Source organism: Molossus molossus, unplaced genomic scaffold (assembly GCF_014108415.1).
Source record: "Molossus molossus isolate mMolMol1 unplaced genomic scaffold, mMolMol1.p scaffold_m16_p_21, whole genome shotgun sequence".
Taxonomy (NCBI): Eukaryota; Metazoa; Chordata; class Mammalia; order Chiroptera; family Molossidae; genus Molossus; species Molossus molossus.
This window is the reverse complement of record NW_023425357.1, coordinates 38,381,989-38,395,526: the sequence shown is the minus strand read 5'-3', so window position 1 is coordinate 38,395,526 and position 13,538 is coordinate 38,381,989. Positions and strand designations below refer to the sequence as shown.

The following is a 13,538-nucleotide window of genomic DNA, read 5'->3' as shown; positions in this document are numbered from 1 at the left end:
CAGGGGAGCGCGTGCACGCACACACACACATATGCACACAAACACATGCATGCACACATAAACACGTACACAAAACATGCACACAGCTGCACACAAACACACATGTGCACACATGCACCCACAAACACGCACACGCACAAACACACATGTGCACAGAAACACGCATACACACACAAGAACACACAGCACTTCACATGCACACATATAACACAACTTGTACACACAGACATATATACACTGACACACCCATGTGTACATACACATCCAAACATGCCCCACATGTGTGAAGATATGTGCACATACACAAACCCCCCCACCTGCACACGCACCCATGCAAACTCATCTGTGAAGGTTTCATTAAAAATGAAGCTCTCCCTACCTCCCGTTCCCTCCCCAGCCTGTCGGTTATGACTTTGTAGACAGCACTGGGAGAAGAGAGGTGGAGATGGGACTAAGGTTTGCTCCTGCCTCTCTCTGGGTCTGTTTGCCCTGCCCTCATCTGGCAGGCTGTGCCCAAACTCTGATTCTGTCTCCAGAAACAGCTTGACTATCCCAGGTCAGCTGCTTACCCCCACCCCCTCCAAGGGCAACCTGTCCCCCTGGTGGTGGGACAGGCCTCAGTGAGGCTCAGCTATGCACTGAACCTCTCTATCAAGTCCAGGGCAGAAGAACCACATCACCACCCTGCCACTTATGGGGTGAGGGACATGGGCCTGGGGGGCTTAGGCACAACCTGGAGGCCCTTAGAGCCCACCTCTCGCCCTAACCGAGTGCCCTCAGTCTGGTGGTGCTAGTGGAGTTATCTCCAAAGCCCCCACCCTAAACCACAGGATGAACAGGGCTCCTGGTGGGTGTGCCATGGTGGTGATGGGTTACAGCTGTCCCCATGTCAGTCCAACCAAATCCCAGGACTGAGAGTCTTCAAAGAAAATAAGTATGTGCCCAGATGGCCTGAGCTTAAATGGGCTGAAGCCAGTCCCCAGAAGCTAGTACTGTCCTCTTGGGTGGCAGCTCATAGTTGGCAATTGAACTGACATGTTCTGGTCTAGCCCTCTGGGGTGTTCGCAGAGACAAAGTAAAGGCAATGTGAGCCCCATCATACAACTGCAAGAGAACCAGTGGTTGCATCTCAGCCTTGATGCCAGGGGCATCACAGAAGGAGATGTGTGGGGTGGCCTAGCTGTAGACAGGCTCCAGTCTTGGTCCATGAAATCCAGCAGTTTCCATCAGAGACCATGCAGGTAACAAAGCTGATTCCTAAACAGCCAGTCTGTCAGAGGGTAGTGGCTGAGAATCTTTGAAGAGTGTCCCCTCCAGCATCACCAGCGGCAGGGGGCAGAGTCCTCACATTTACTCTGCTTCCCCCGCCCGTCCTTAAACAGTCCCCTATCTATCCTCCCCCCACACCTCAATTCCTCCAACGAAGGGCTAACAATTCACTAACCCCTTTCCTAAGAAGAGGGGTAGCAAGAATGGCAATCGTGAATTTTATTTTGTGTAAAAATAGTATTTTTTTCCGGTGCAGAACTGAAAGGAATCCGTCAAAGGTTCGGTAGCACCTGGAGCCTCTGGCTCCACCTGGAGTAGGGACCTTGTTTACAAGCAGTTCTGTCACCTTTGTGATGTACTGTTTTTTAAGCAAAAAAAATCTGTGTCTGTTGTACTGTATAGCTTTAAAATGCACTCCGGGGATGAAACACATCCTGCTTCTGCAACCCTCAAGAGTGCTGGGCGGGGGTGGGGGTGGGGGTCCCTATGTACTCATCAGTGTTTGAAAGTGAACAGCTTTTCTTGCTCCTGGATTAAGCGCTAAATAAACAACAATGTATCTTTTCTGTGTTCAAAATAAATACATCATATCAATAAAAAATGTTGCAAGAAGTAACATTGTGTCAAAGAAGGGGGCTTGTGCCCTCTCAAACTTCTAAGGAAAGGAAACAGGAAGCAGCAATATTACTTTTCTCCAAACTAACAGCCATTGAAACCTTGTCATTTTCCCACTGAGGTGAATATCTGGATAGTCGGTGATTTACAAGAGTCCTGCATCCATCAGCCCTGTTCCAAGCCCACACTGCCACCTGCGGGCCTCCTGCTGCCACTGTTCAAAGCAAATGAGTCTCCATCTGAAGAATGAGCAAATTCCCTTCTCCCATGTTCAAACCCACTGCCGACAGTCACTCGTAGTTGTAGATGAAACTTGTCTTCCACCACAGGGGTGTTCTATGAGGTTTAACCCATTCAGGAATTCCATTTTCAGGAACAGCCCCTGTCACCCAGCATCTATCTCTGGACACAGCCTGAAACCTAAGCCCCTTCTCTGCATGCAATATATTCTCTCCTCTGTCCTTCTAAACACTAATGTGAATGGCTCCAGTGCCAGCCCCATGTTCTGGGGCCCCTCCTCCTGGGAATGAATGTAGCAGCCTTCATGGTGATGGTGTCCACACATGGGCTGACCCCACCCTGAGCCACCCCACACTTACACCCAGTTCCAACAACAAACGCAATCAGGATTCCACTGGTACAGGGGACTGTCAGGCTCGGTTTTTCCTGCCTCCTCTACCCACAACACACCCTATGTCCACATGTGGGACCGCATTCAAGGTCCTTCTGCAAACAAGACTAACCTCTCTCTGCCAGGAACTGGAGGGGTGGAGCCTGAGGAGGAACACTTATGCAGGCTCAGTGGGCTCCTCTGGCCAGAGTCTTCAGAAAGAGGAGTTGCAGCTGATAGCATATGAGGCCATCACAGTGGTCAGCATGATCTGCCACTGGGCCAGCATGTATGGACACAGCACATTCCAAGGTCTTTGGACAGGGCACCAATAGCACCTGCCACACATGAGCAGCAGAAATCACCCACGAGGAGGAGGAAAGAGGGTTGATACAAAGTATGGTCGTCCACAGCATGCACTGGACACAACCCATGTACACACACACGTAGGGGTCTCACACCCTGTTCTTCTTTTTTTTTTTTTAAATCCTCACTTGAGGACATTTTTGCATTTATCTTGAGATAGAGTGGAAGGGAGAGAGGGAGGAGGAGAAAGAGAAACATCAAGATGAGAGAGACACATCGAGTTGTTGCCACTCACACGACCCCAACCAGGCCAGGGACAAACTGCAACCGAGGTATATGCCCTTAGCGGGAACCGAACCTGAGACTCTCTGGTCCGCGGGCTGACACTCTAACTGCTGAGGCAGACCAGCCAGGGCTCACACCCTGTTCTTAGAGACACCCTGACACCTATTTGTATGTAGCATCACTCAGCTCACATCAGTTGTGATTTTGTAGGCATCTGCATAGATGGCTTTGAGGCACACACCCTAGTGCCCCTTACACAGTCAAAGCTCCCACATACACACTCCAAGGCCATCCACACTGATACTCAGGTGTTACCCTCAGTGGCTGACCTGATGACTGACAAGGTTCAGGGTGTGAGCAACAAAAGGACTGGCAGCTTCATCATTTGAGAAAGTGAATCTTCCTTCCTGGGCTCTGCTCTGCCTGACCTCACATTGCACCGCCCAAGCCCACATGAACTCTCTCAATCAGGACCAGTTGCCTGGGTCAGGCCCACTATTTCCAGGCTAGAGGGCTGGGCATGCCTTTGCCCCCAGGGTTGCAGCACAGCTGTGCCTGCTTAGCATCTCTCCAAGTAATCCCAGGTCTGCAGGTCCTCGGGCCTGTGGTCACAGCCTCAGCCACACCACAACCACCCATCCTCACCAGCCTGACTCCTGGGCTCCTGGGGCTGCCCTTCCTTCTCCCCTGTAGCTGGTGGCTGCCTGGTCCATGGCCAGCCACAAAGCTGGCACCACTTGAACTACAGGGTGGAGGGGGTGGACAGCTCTGGAAAGGGGGGCCCTCCAACCCTGAGAGACTCTGAGTCTTACCCCCATCATTCAATTGCAAGAGGCAGAAACCCAACTTAAACCAGAAAGGGTGTTTATTGGCTCATGTACCTAAATTGTCCAAGTGATAATTCCAACTTCAGGCGCAGCTGGACCCTTAGAGTCTGAGAATATGGCCAGGTGTGTCTCTTGGCTCTGCTGCCTGCCGTGTTGCCTTCATTTTCCCACAGGATCAATAGCTGTAGACACCTCAAGTATATATACTGGCTGACCCAAAACAAAGAGAGACTCTCCCAGAGAGCAGAGGAAACTGACTGGCCTGGACACACTTACACCTGACCCTCTGTGAGGGCTGTGGCTGGGGAGTAGAGTCTCTGATGAGCCAGGCCTGGGTCATGTGATGACTCCCATGGGGGAGGAGGAGCCAAACAGACTCTTGGAAAAAGAGGAAAGAGGGTTGGGAGGATTGGGCACACCCAGAACAGGGGATTCTGCCTTGTTCCCTTGACAGGGCCTGGCCCCACCCACTAGCTTTCAGTCTGAATGATGACACCAGGCTAGGGGTAGACAGTGACCACACAGCAAGCTAGGACAGGTGCCGGGGCAGGAAAGGTAGGGGTGGCCACTGACCAGGGCCCACAGCAGAAGGTGGAGTCAAAACCAACCTGTAGCAGGGCCTAATAGCACCAGACTCATGGGGACACTGTCCTGAATCTGTCCTGGCTCTTCCCCATGGTTGCCCTGTCAGGGAGGGCCAGGGGCCAGAGAGGCCCAGCTGCATTGCCTGCTGGGAGGAGCCTCTGGCCAGCTGCGGGGAGTTGGCCAGACTCCACACTGAGGGTGCTCTGTGGTTTGAGGGCGATTAGACTCTCACAAGGAATACACCCATCCATAATTTGGTTGTTTCATGGCTTTATTCCTGAAAAGGAACATAAATTTGGGCTAAAGGCCAAGGTATGGATCTGTGAAGTCAGGTTTGAGGCTCAAGGCCAGGTATCAACTCTCTGAGGGTTGTTCGATGCTGGACTCCCTTCATCTCCTCCTCCTCCCAGCCCTCCCCTCCCTGGTCCGTCCCTGCATGTCTAAGCCATCCCTGCCACAACCACCCCTTCAACTGGGCTCTCTAGGCATGAGCCACCTGAGGGCAGGGACCTTATCTCATTTGCCTAGGAAGCCTCCAGGCTGGCATGGAGGGGCACAGTCTGGCTGCTCAAGGACAGCACTTCCTGACCACCACACAAGGCCACTGAAAAGGACCCTAAAGTCCTGAAGCCAAGAAGCCGAAGGAACTTACTTAACCCAACAACTCCCACGTTTATTTGGCAACAGGAAATTATTACTGGCATAAGACTAATTAAGAACCCCCAACAACTGATCCTCGTGGAGCACACTTTTTGAGAAATGCTGACCCACATGGAAGGAGTGAGTTACCAAGTAACTCAATGGGTGGGTGAATCAGCACTTAATTAAATACTGGGTGAATTAATGGAAGAAAGGGAGGGAGAGAGGAGATGGTAATGGAAGGAGGCAAGGGTAGGTGGGACAGGAATAGGTGATTGTTTCCATATTTGTTCCCCCCAAAAAACTGTCCCTGACACAAGGGAGGTGATCCCAGGAGGCACAATGAAGTCCGGAATTTGGACAAGGGAGTGAGAAGAGCCAACAAAGGATACACTCATTAACAGATTATTGCTGTGGGCAACTGGGGACCTGCTAAAAGATAACATAGAACACACCTCAGAGCTGCCCCACCAAAGGCAGGAAGCTGGGGACAACCCTCAACGGTTGTCCATGGGTGTTAACTCCCTGGACTTTTCAGCCTGCCCAGCACACCTTCACGGCACACACCTGCAGCCAGAGAACACTCCCGAGCATGAGGTGTAAGGAGTCTTCGAGGGCGACATCTGGAGTAGTCTGAAAGTTATGGGCAGCACCAAAGGCATCTGCTACAGAGGGGGTGTGGAAAGAGGAAGGTGATGTGCCTGGCTTTCCCAATTGTTTGGGGGTCAAGGCGAGGATGGGGCTTGACCGGATCTCTCCACCTCATTTCTGCTCCACTTGGAGGAGATGGGGACTGGGAGCTGAACATAGCCCCAGCCACCCCCAGATCTCAGCCCTCCAGAGTGACAAGCAATGGTGGGGCCACACTATGTCCAGCTTTCTCTTTTGCTATCATAACTTCCTCCTCATTTTTCTGACTAAGCATTGGGGCGGGACAGAGGCTGGCTGTCTGGGCCTGGCCTGGGGAGGCCCACAGGGCTCTCCAACCACAAGCCAACCCCTGCCCCCAGGCCCAGCCCAGGCTGAAACTAAAATCCTCCTTGGTGCCCTCATCAGCTAATACCAGGAGGGGGCAGGTGAGGGTCGGCTCAGGGTCTGCAGGCAAGCAGCCCTGGCCTGCACAGCCCCGTGCTTCTTGGGCACAGGGGCCTCTCTTCAGCTCTATCTGCTTGAGGATGTGGCCCATACTCTGAGGACTCCTAACTCCTAGGAGGCATCCAGCCCTACCCAACATGTCTGCCATGAACTGGTGTGGGCACTAGAATTCCTGAAGTTAATCTCTGTCAACCTACTTCTGTTTCCCTGGAGAAAGGAAATCAGGTCCCTGAAGGTAGGCACCACCATGCACCTGAGCAAGGGGATCTCGGGCAGGGGCTAGGGCTCTGCTTTGGGGGGGGAATAGTGTGTCCATTATGCCAACTGACTTTGGTCCCATTTTACAGTTGGAGAAACTGAGGGCTAAGGAGGTTAGTGCAACTCACCTATGGTCACCAGCTAATAAGCAGCACAGACAGGACTCAAACTCAGGCAATGCAGCTCCTGACCACTAGGTACACCACCTCTCTGAAGAGAAGGAACCAAGGAGCTCATGCTGAACAAGGGAAGGAGTTCGGCTGTGGAAAGCCTCTGGAAAGGTTTAATCTCTTCTGGCTCCATGCCAGGACTGCTGAGTTGGGAGCCGGGATACCAGGGCCTCATCCTAGTTTAGTCCTTCTCTTGCTGCATGACTTGAGTTACAAGTCCTGTCTCTGTGCCTCAGTGTGCCCTTCTGTAAAATGGAACTTGGTGACATGATTGTGGGCCAAGTTTCCATTTGGCCAAATTCCTTAGTCCACCTGCTTCTCAGGAGCCTCCAGTAACCCTCTGCCGAGACATGTCCCACCTCTAACACACATCCCTGTTTGTTCCAGACATACAGTGGGGACTTTGCCTATTGGGTGCAGTCTGTGATTTCTGAACACACACCACAGGCCATTCTGGGCAGGCTGGGGTACATGGCCACCTCCAAGGCCAAGTCTTCCCTGGTCCAGGCCATCAATGAGGAGGTCACCAAGCAGATGGTGTTTGAGATCTTCCTGGTAAGAGTCGCATGTGAAGCTGTTCTCAAAACCTTGGGCAGGCAGGTGCTCGGGCCAGGCAGAGTGAAACTGGCCTGGCCCACTGCATGCACAGCTCAGAGAGAGGGCTGGTGCAGACCCACAGCTGCCTCCAGGAGGCCCAGCCAAGCCCAGGCACCTCAGCAGGGTGGAGTCTGAGAGGTCCCTGGCCCAGGGCCCCAACCATGAGAGAACTCTGCTTGTGGCCCTGAGCCTGCCTGAGGTGTCAACAACCCCCCAACATCCCCTCACTGGCCCCATGGTGACCTTGGATCCACAGCACCATACCAGCACATGCTTGGATAGTGAGGTGTTCCTAACCTGCTTCAGTGACCTTGTCCTGCAGCAGACACCCCCATTTCCCAAGGATCTTCCCCTGAGCAGCCTAAAGGGAAAGCGACTCCAGGGTCCAGCCCTGACCTCCATTCAGGGGAGGTATTTTTCCCCTCAAGTATTAGCGGCAAGTAGCCCCTGGTCCCCAGTGCAGCTCCTGAGAACAGAGGGGTCATCATCCCCCACAGCTCTGCCTAACACCAGGTCCCCAATTGTCCAGTAAGTCCTTGGACCCCAAGCCAGAAGCACAGCCAGAGCTGGCCACCCCTGGCACAGACACTGCTCCTCCAAGCATCTCCGCTGAGACAGACAAGCTCTGTGAGCTCCCCTCCCATGTCCTCGGATCCCCAGCTTTAGCAGGCCATCCCAGGGGCTTCCCAGGCCTTGCAGTTGAAGAGAATGAACAACCAGTGCTTCTCATGGGGCCAGAGACAGCTCAGGGTGACCACCCAGACACGTTGGGGGCTTTGCAGGTTGACCCAGGCCCCCTCTCATGTATGAGGGCCCCCAGCACTCGCCACATCCCCCTAGTGGGGCTGGAGGTGCCAGTTTCTACCTGAGGACACCTCCCAGGTCACAGCTGAGGATGTCACTCTTGGATGGTACAGAGGCAGACATGACTGTGACCTAAGCAGACTGCTCTTCCTCCAGGAAGGAGATCACTTAGAGAGGTGGCAGATCTGGGGTCACAACCTGGGGGACAGCAGTAAAACCCACAGCTTGTAAGGCAGAGGGGTCAATCTGTTAAACCCCACTGGTCTCAAGCTGCAGCCCTGCCACCAAATGTGTGACTTTGAGCCACCCACTCTTCCCCTCTCAGCCTCTTTTCCTCTGCAAAGTGAGTGTGATTAGATCTACCTTACAGGAGGCTGAGAAGAGTTAATAAGGTAAGGTATGCATAGCACCACTCAGTGCAGGCCTCAGAGGGTCCTGTCCCCTTCATATCCTAGTTCAGTGTGTGACCCTGGCTAAGTCATCCTGCATCTCTGAGTGGCAGTTTCCCTCTGCTTCCTTTAAGGCAGATTAAAAGAAAGGTGTGTAGACATGTAATACACCCAGTATCTCTTTAGGGTGCACTGTCAGCCTCCCTTTTCTCTCAGCTGACTTCTGGTTTACAGAGAACAAAACCACACTTGGGAGCTTGGGGTCAGCTTGCATGCCTGCTCTCCATCCAGGAGTGAGGCATCCACTACCTGGGCTGCAGATGCCAAGACTGGGCCTAGAGAGGAGGCCCTCCCTCCACCAGCCATCTCTCACCCCCACCTGTGCACATATGCATGTACATTTGCACACAAGTGGGTGCATCCGGGTGCACATATGCACCCTTATGCATTCCTCATTGGAGCCCCAACAAAAACAGCAAGACCCTCTCTCTGTGGAATGGCAGGTGATTCTCACCCAAAGTCAGACCCTCAGCTTCCCATCTGTGAAATAGGGAGGATAGCTGCTGTCTCCTGGGGCAGGGGTGAGCAGTCAAGGTTATTAAGGTAAAAGCCTCTTCAAGCATGCAGCAGGTGCTTAATAAATATTGGTGCCTGCCTTGCTCTTCCCAGAGTTGAGTATATGACTCTACTGCTTTCAGCCCCTAAGATCAAGGGGACCACAAGTGGGAAGGATTTAAGGAGCACTGGTCCTCTCTCCCTCCCAGTCAGATAGCTATCCACTGAGCCAGCCCCTACACAGGCTCCTCAAGACAAATCAGGAAGTAGTCTGCACTTCAGGGAGAGAGGCGCACTGGTCAGTCATGCTTCTGTCCACTTGTCCATCCATCCATCCATCCATCCGTCCGTCCGTCCATTCATCTACCCTCCCACCCATCCCATTCACTCAGCACAGCACCCATCAGTTGACACTCCAGGCTGACGAGCTGTATGGGGTCCTGGGATAGGAGAACGTCAGAAACAGGCTGGGCTGGAGGCAGCAGGGATCAGGCACCTCAGGAGAGGGGATGAGGCAGGAGGAGAGACTGGCCCTGGAACCATGGCAACCACAGCACCTAGTCCTTGTCTGACGGGCAGCAAAGGAGCAGCAAAGGAGCCTGGGAGGGCAACTTGGACCCAGGATTCCAAGGGCAGGAAAGGCAGGTTAATTATTTTTCTTTAACCACTTAACCTTTATTCATTCTTTTCTGATCATTAACATAATAAGTACATTCATCTCAAACCAAAACAAAATTTTGCTCTCACCACAAAGCCTGCTTCCCCCGTGTTCCCATCTAAGTAACTGACTCCACCATCTACTCGAAAGCTAAAGGCCAATGTAGAAATTATCCTTGATTTCTCTCTCACATCCCTCATGCAAACCACTCTCCTTCCAGTGGCCTGAGTCACTTATCTGAGCTACCATGGTCTCTCACTCAGATCCCTGGAAGAGGCCAGACCCCTCCTAGCTCCCCTCACCCCCACCCCATCCCCCCTGCAGTCAGCCCTACCCAGCTGCCTGTTAAAACCTGTTTCATCATGACTCTGATGTGCTCAGTTCCCTCCAGGGGCTCCCAAGGTCATACCAGGCTCAGCCCTTCACTATCCTTCTGACTTCATCCATGCCCCTTTCCCCCAGTCCACTGCAGCCAAGCCACACTGGCTTCTTCCAAGTTCTCAAACGAGCTCAGCCCACCCCAATCTTACAGTTTCAGCAGACTGCTCCCTCTGCTCCCTCCCCACTCCACACCTCAGCCCCATCTTCTCTTTCTTGTTACTCACATCTGACCTTAAATGTCACCTTCCTGGAGAGACTCCCTGACCACCAATCTCTCCATCACATCAGCTTAAATTTTCTGCACCAAACTATTTTAAATGCATTTATTTTCCATTTCCCCCACTAATATATAAGCTCCACGAGACACGTTGTCTTGTTCACCACTGTTTCCAAGGATCCAGCAAATAAAACCATCAAACAAGCAGAAAACTCAGAAAATACAGATGAATATGACAACAAAAGCAAAAATCATAATTTCCACCATTTGGAGATACCCAGTGGTATGATGTTGTTGGCGCAATTCCATTCAGCCTTTTTCTTCTACATGTACATATATTAAAAATGTGGAATTCTAATACTTATAGTGTAGTGTTCTGCTTTTCTTCTCGAGTTATTTTAATTAATTTTATTCTTAGAGAAAAATTGCAAAATAGTACAAATAATTCCTTTTTATTCCTTCCCCTGCTTTCCTTGAAACTAATTATCTTACATAACCATAGTATTGTTATTTTCTTTCCCACCCAGTGTGGTTGGTGTTCACTTGTGATACTGTTAGGTTCATCTGTGTCTGTATTCCATTTCCTGCTCCCCCTACACCCTAGTTGATCTTTATTGTTTCAGGGGAGAGGGTAATGTGAAACCGTTACTATGGTTCTAAAAGTCGGAGCAATACAAAAGATATATTCACAGAAGTGTCATTCCCTTCTCAGCTCTGTAGCCCATTCTTCCCTTCTTTCCAGCCTTTCCCCATCATTCTCTTTAGTTTCTGGGTTATCCTTCCAGCATTCCTTTGCATCTGTGTATTTTCTTGTCTCTTCTTTCTTATATAAAGGGAAGCATACTATAAATACTCATTTGGATATTGCTTTTCTCATTTAATAGTGTGTCCTGGAAATCATATCATACCTGTTCAGAGAGATCATCCTCACTCTTTTTTACAGCTGCATACTACTCCATTGTGTGGATGTACTGTAGTTCATTTAACTGCTCTTGTACATATGGGACTTTAGGTTGTTTCCAATATTTTGCATTTACAAAAAAATGCTACAATAAATAACCTTGTGCATATATACTTTCATATTGTAGACTGTATATATGTATTAGATCCTGGAAGTGGGATTGCTGGATCATGGTGCAAGTGCAAGTGTTAGATGTTATCAAATTTCTCTCCAGAAGAGTACAAATGTGCAAAAATCCCTCTCCGCCCCCAGCAATTTATTAGAGTGTTTGTTTCCTCACAGCTTCTCAGTAACAGAACGTGGGTTTTTTGATCATTGGGTTTTTTAGGTGAATTTGTTATTGTTGTTGTTGTTGATGATGATGATGGTGGTGGTGGTGGTGGTGGTGGTGGTGGTGGTGGTTTTGCCAGGCTATACAGTCAGCCCTCATTTATCGCAGTTAATCAGTTCCAAACTCTACTGCGATAAATGAATTTCTGCAAAGTAGGATTCTTTATTTATAAATCAAATATTTTTGCAGTTAGAGCATAGAAAACCTTCTAAATATGTTTTTTAACATTATTAGAGCCCTCTAGACATGAAATAACACCCTTTAGTCACCATTACACTCGTATTACCCAATATATTAGACAAAATAAGAGAAAATAAGACATATTAGATGTTACAGATATCACGTTTAGGAGCCATCATGGGGCCTAGATAAAAATTCTCAGAAATTGCAAACACAAGAGCAAAGATGCCTCTGATGTGTAGCGATGTAGAAGCATGTGTGAGAGAAACGAACTTGCATGAGGCTGAGCCAATCAGTGGCCAGGATAAAAAGAGAATAGGATTGCCAATCAGTGAACAGCATGCTCTGATTGGTTTGGTCTCACCACACTCAATTTTTTGGAAAAAAAGTTATTGCCCACACACAAGGAGTGATCTAGTGGTTGCACCTGGAGTTGAAGGATTCACAGTCCATACGTACAGTAATTTTAATTGTAATACAGGGGTGTATAATCGACTCAGACAATTGAGCGCATGCTGTATCATTTCCACTGTCTCGATCAACTTTTTAATGAATATATTTGAAAAAACTGCGATAAGTGAAGCCGCGAAAGTCGAAGCGCGAAGTGGCGAGGGACAACTGTAGGTAAGAAAAGGTATCTCAGTTTTAATTTGCAGTCTTAGTCTGTCTGAGCTGCTAGAACAAAATACCACACACTGGGTAGCTTATAAACAACAGAAATTTATTTCTCACAGTCCTGGAGGCTGGAAGCCCCAGATTGCGGTGCCAGCACAGCCGGGTTCTGGTGAAGACCCTCTTCTGGGTTGCAGTCTGCTGACCTCTTGCTGTGTCCTCACATGGTGGAAGAGGCTCTGTGGGGTCTCTTTTAAAAGAACACTAATCCCACTCACAAGGGCTCCACTCTCATGACCTAATCACCTCCCAAAGGTCCACCTCCTAAAACCAATACCTTGTACATTAGGTTTCCAACATATGAATTTGGAGTAGGGGGAGACACAAATATTCAAATCATAGTATTTGCATAGTATTCTCTGAGTGAATCTGAGTATTTTGCATATGGTTAAGGGCCATTTTTATAACTTTTTGTAAATTGTTCACATCTTTTTCTCATTTTTCTATTGGATTTTTTGTTGTCCTTCATTTTTTTAATAAATGAAGCTATTAGTCCTTTGTCTGTGACATGTGTGATTATTCTTCAAGTTTGTTAACTGTCTTTTGTTTTTGTTTATGGTGTTTGTCATACAAATTTTAAATTTGTTATTTAGTCAAATTTATTCATCTTTTATTGCCCCTGGATTTTGAATCATAGGTAGAAACCTTTCTCTACCTCAAAATTTTAAAAAATAATTCATCCATGCTTTCTTCAAGTACTTGTATGGTTTCAATTTTTACATTTAGATCCCTAACCAGGGATTCTTAGGTATAATGTGAGATATGGATCTGGATCTAAAATAGATGTGGATCTATTTGATCTTTTTTCAAGAGCTACCAGTCATCTCAATACTATTTATTAAAAAGTACATATTCAACCCAATGATTTGAGATGACAACTTCATCAAACTGTTTCCACATGTACTCAGGTCTGTTTCCGGGCTCTCTGTTCTATTCCAATGGTGTACTTGTCTCCTTGTGCACCAGGACCACACTGCTTTAATTACAGAGGTTTTATAGTATGCTTTAATGTATGGTAAGGCTAGTCTTCCATTATCATTTTTCTTTCTCAGTGATTTCCTGGTTATTCCTGTAGGTTTGTTTTTCTATGTGAACTTTCATCAAATGTAACTAAAATAGCCTCTGAAATTTCTA

At 49.1% G+C, this 13,538-nt stretch overlaps 1 protein-coding gene across 1 annotated transcript in view; it reads right to left on the bottom strand.

Moving 5' to 3' along the window:
- Nucleotides 1–12,466: 12,466 nt before the first annotated feature.
- TK2 (thymidine kinase 2) overlaps nucleotides 12,467–13,538 on the bottom strand; it is a 45,227-nt gene continuing 44,155 nt past the window's right edge. Inside the window, exon 11 of the mRNA XM_036274821.1 lies at nucleotides 12,467–12,594. Coding sequence (XP_036130714.1) covers nucleotides 12,565–12,594 — 30 coding nt within the window. The 3' untranslated portion in view covers nucleotides 12,467–12,564. The remainder of the gene's footprint in view (nucleotides 12,595–13,538) is intronic.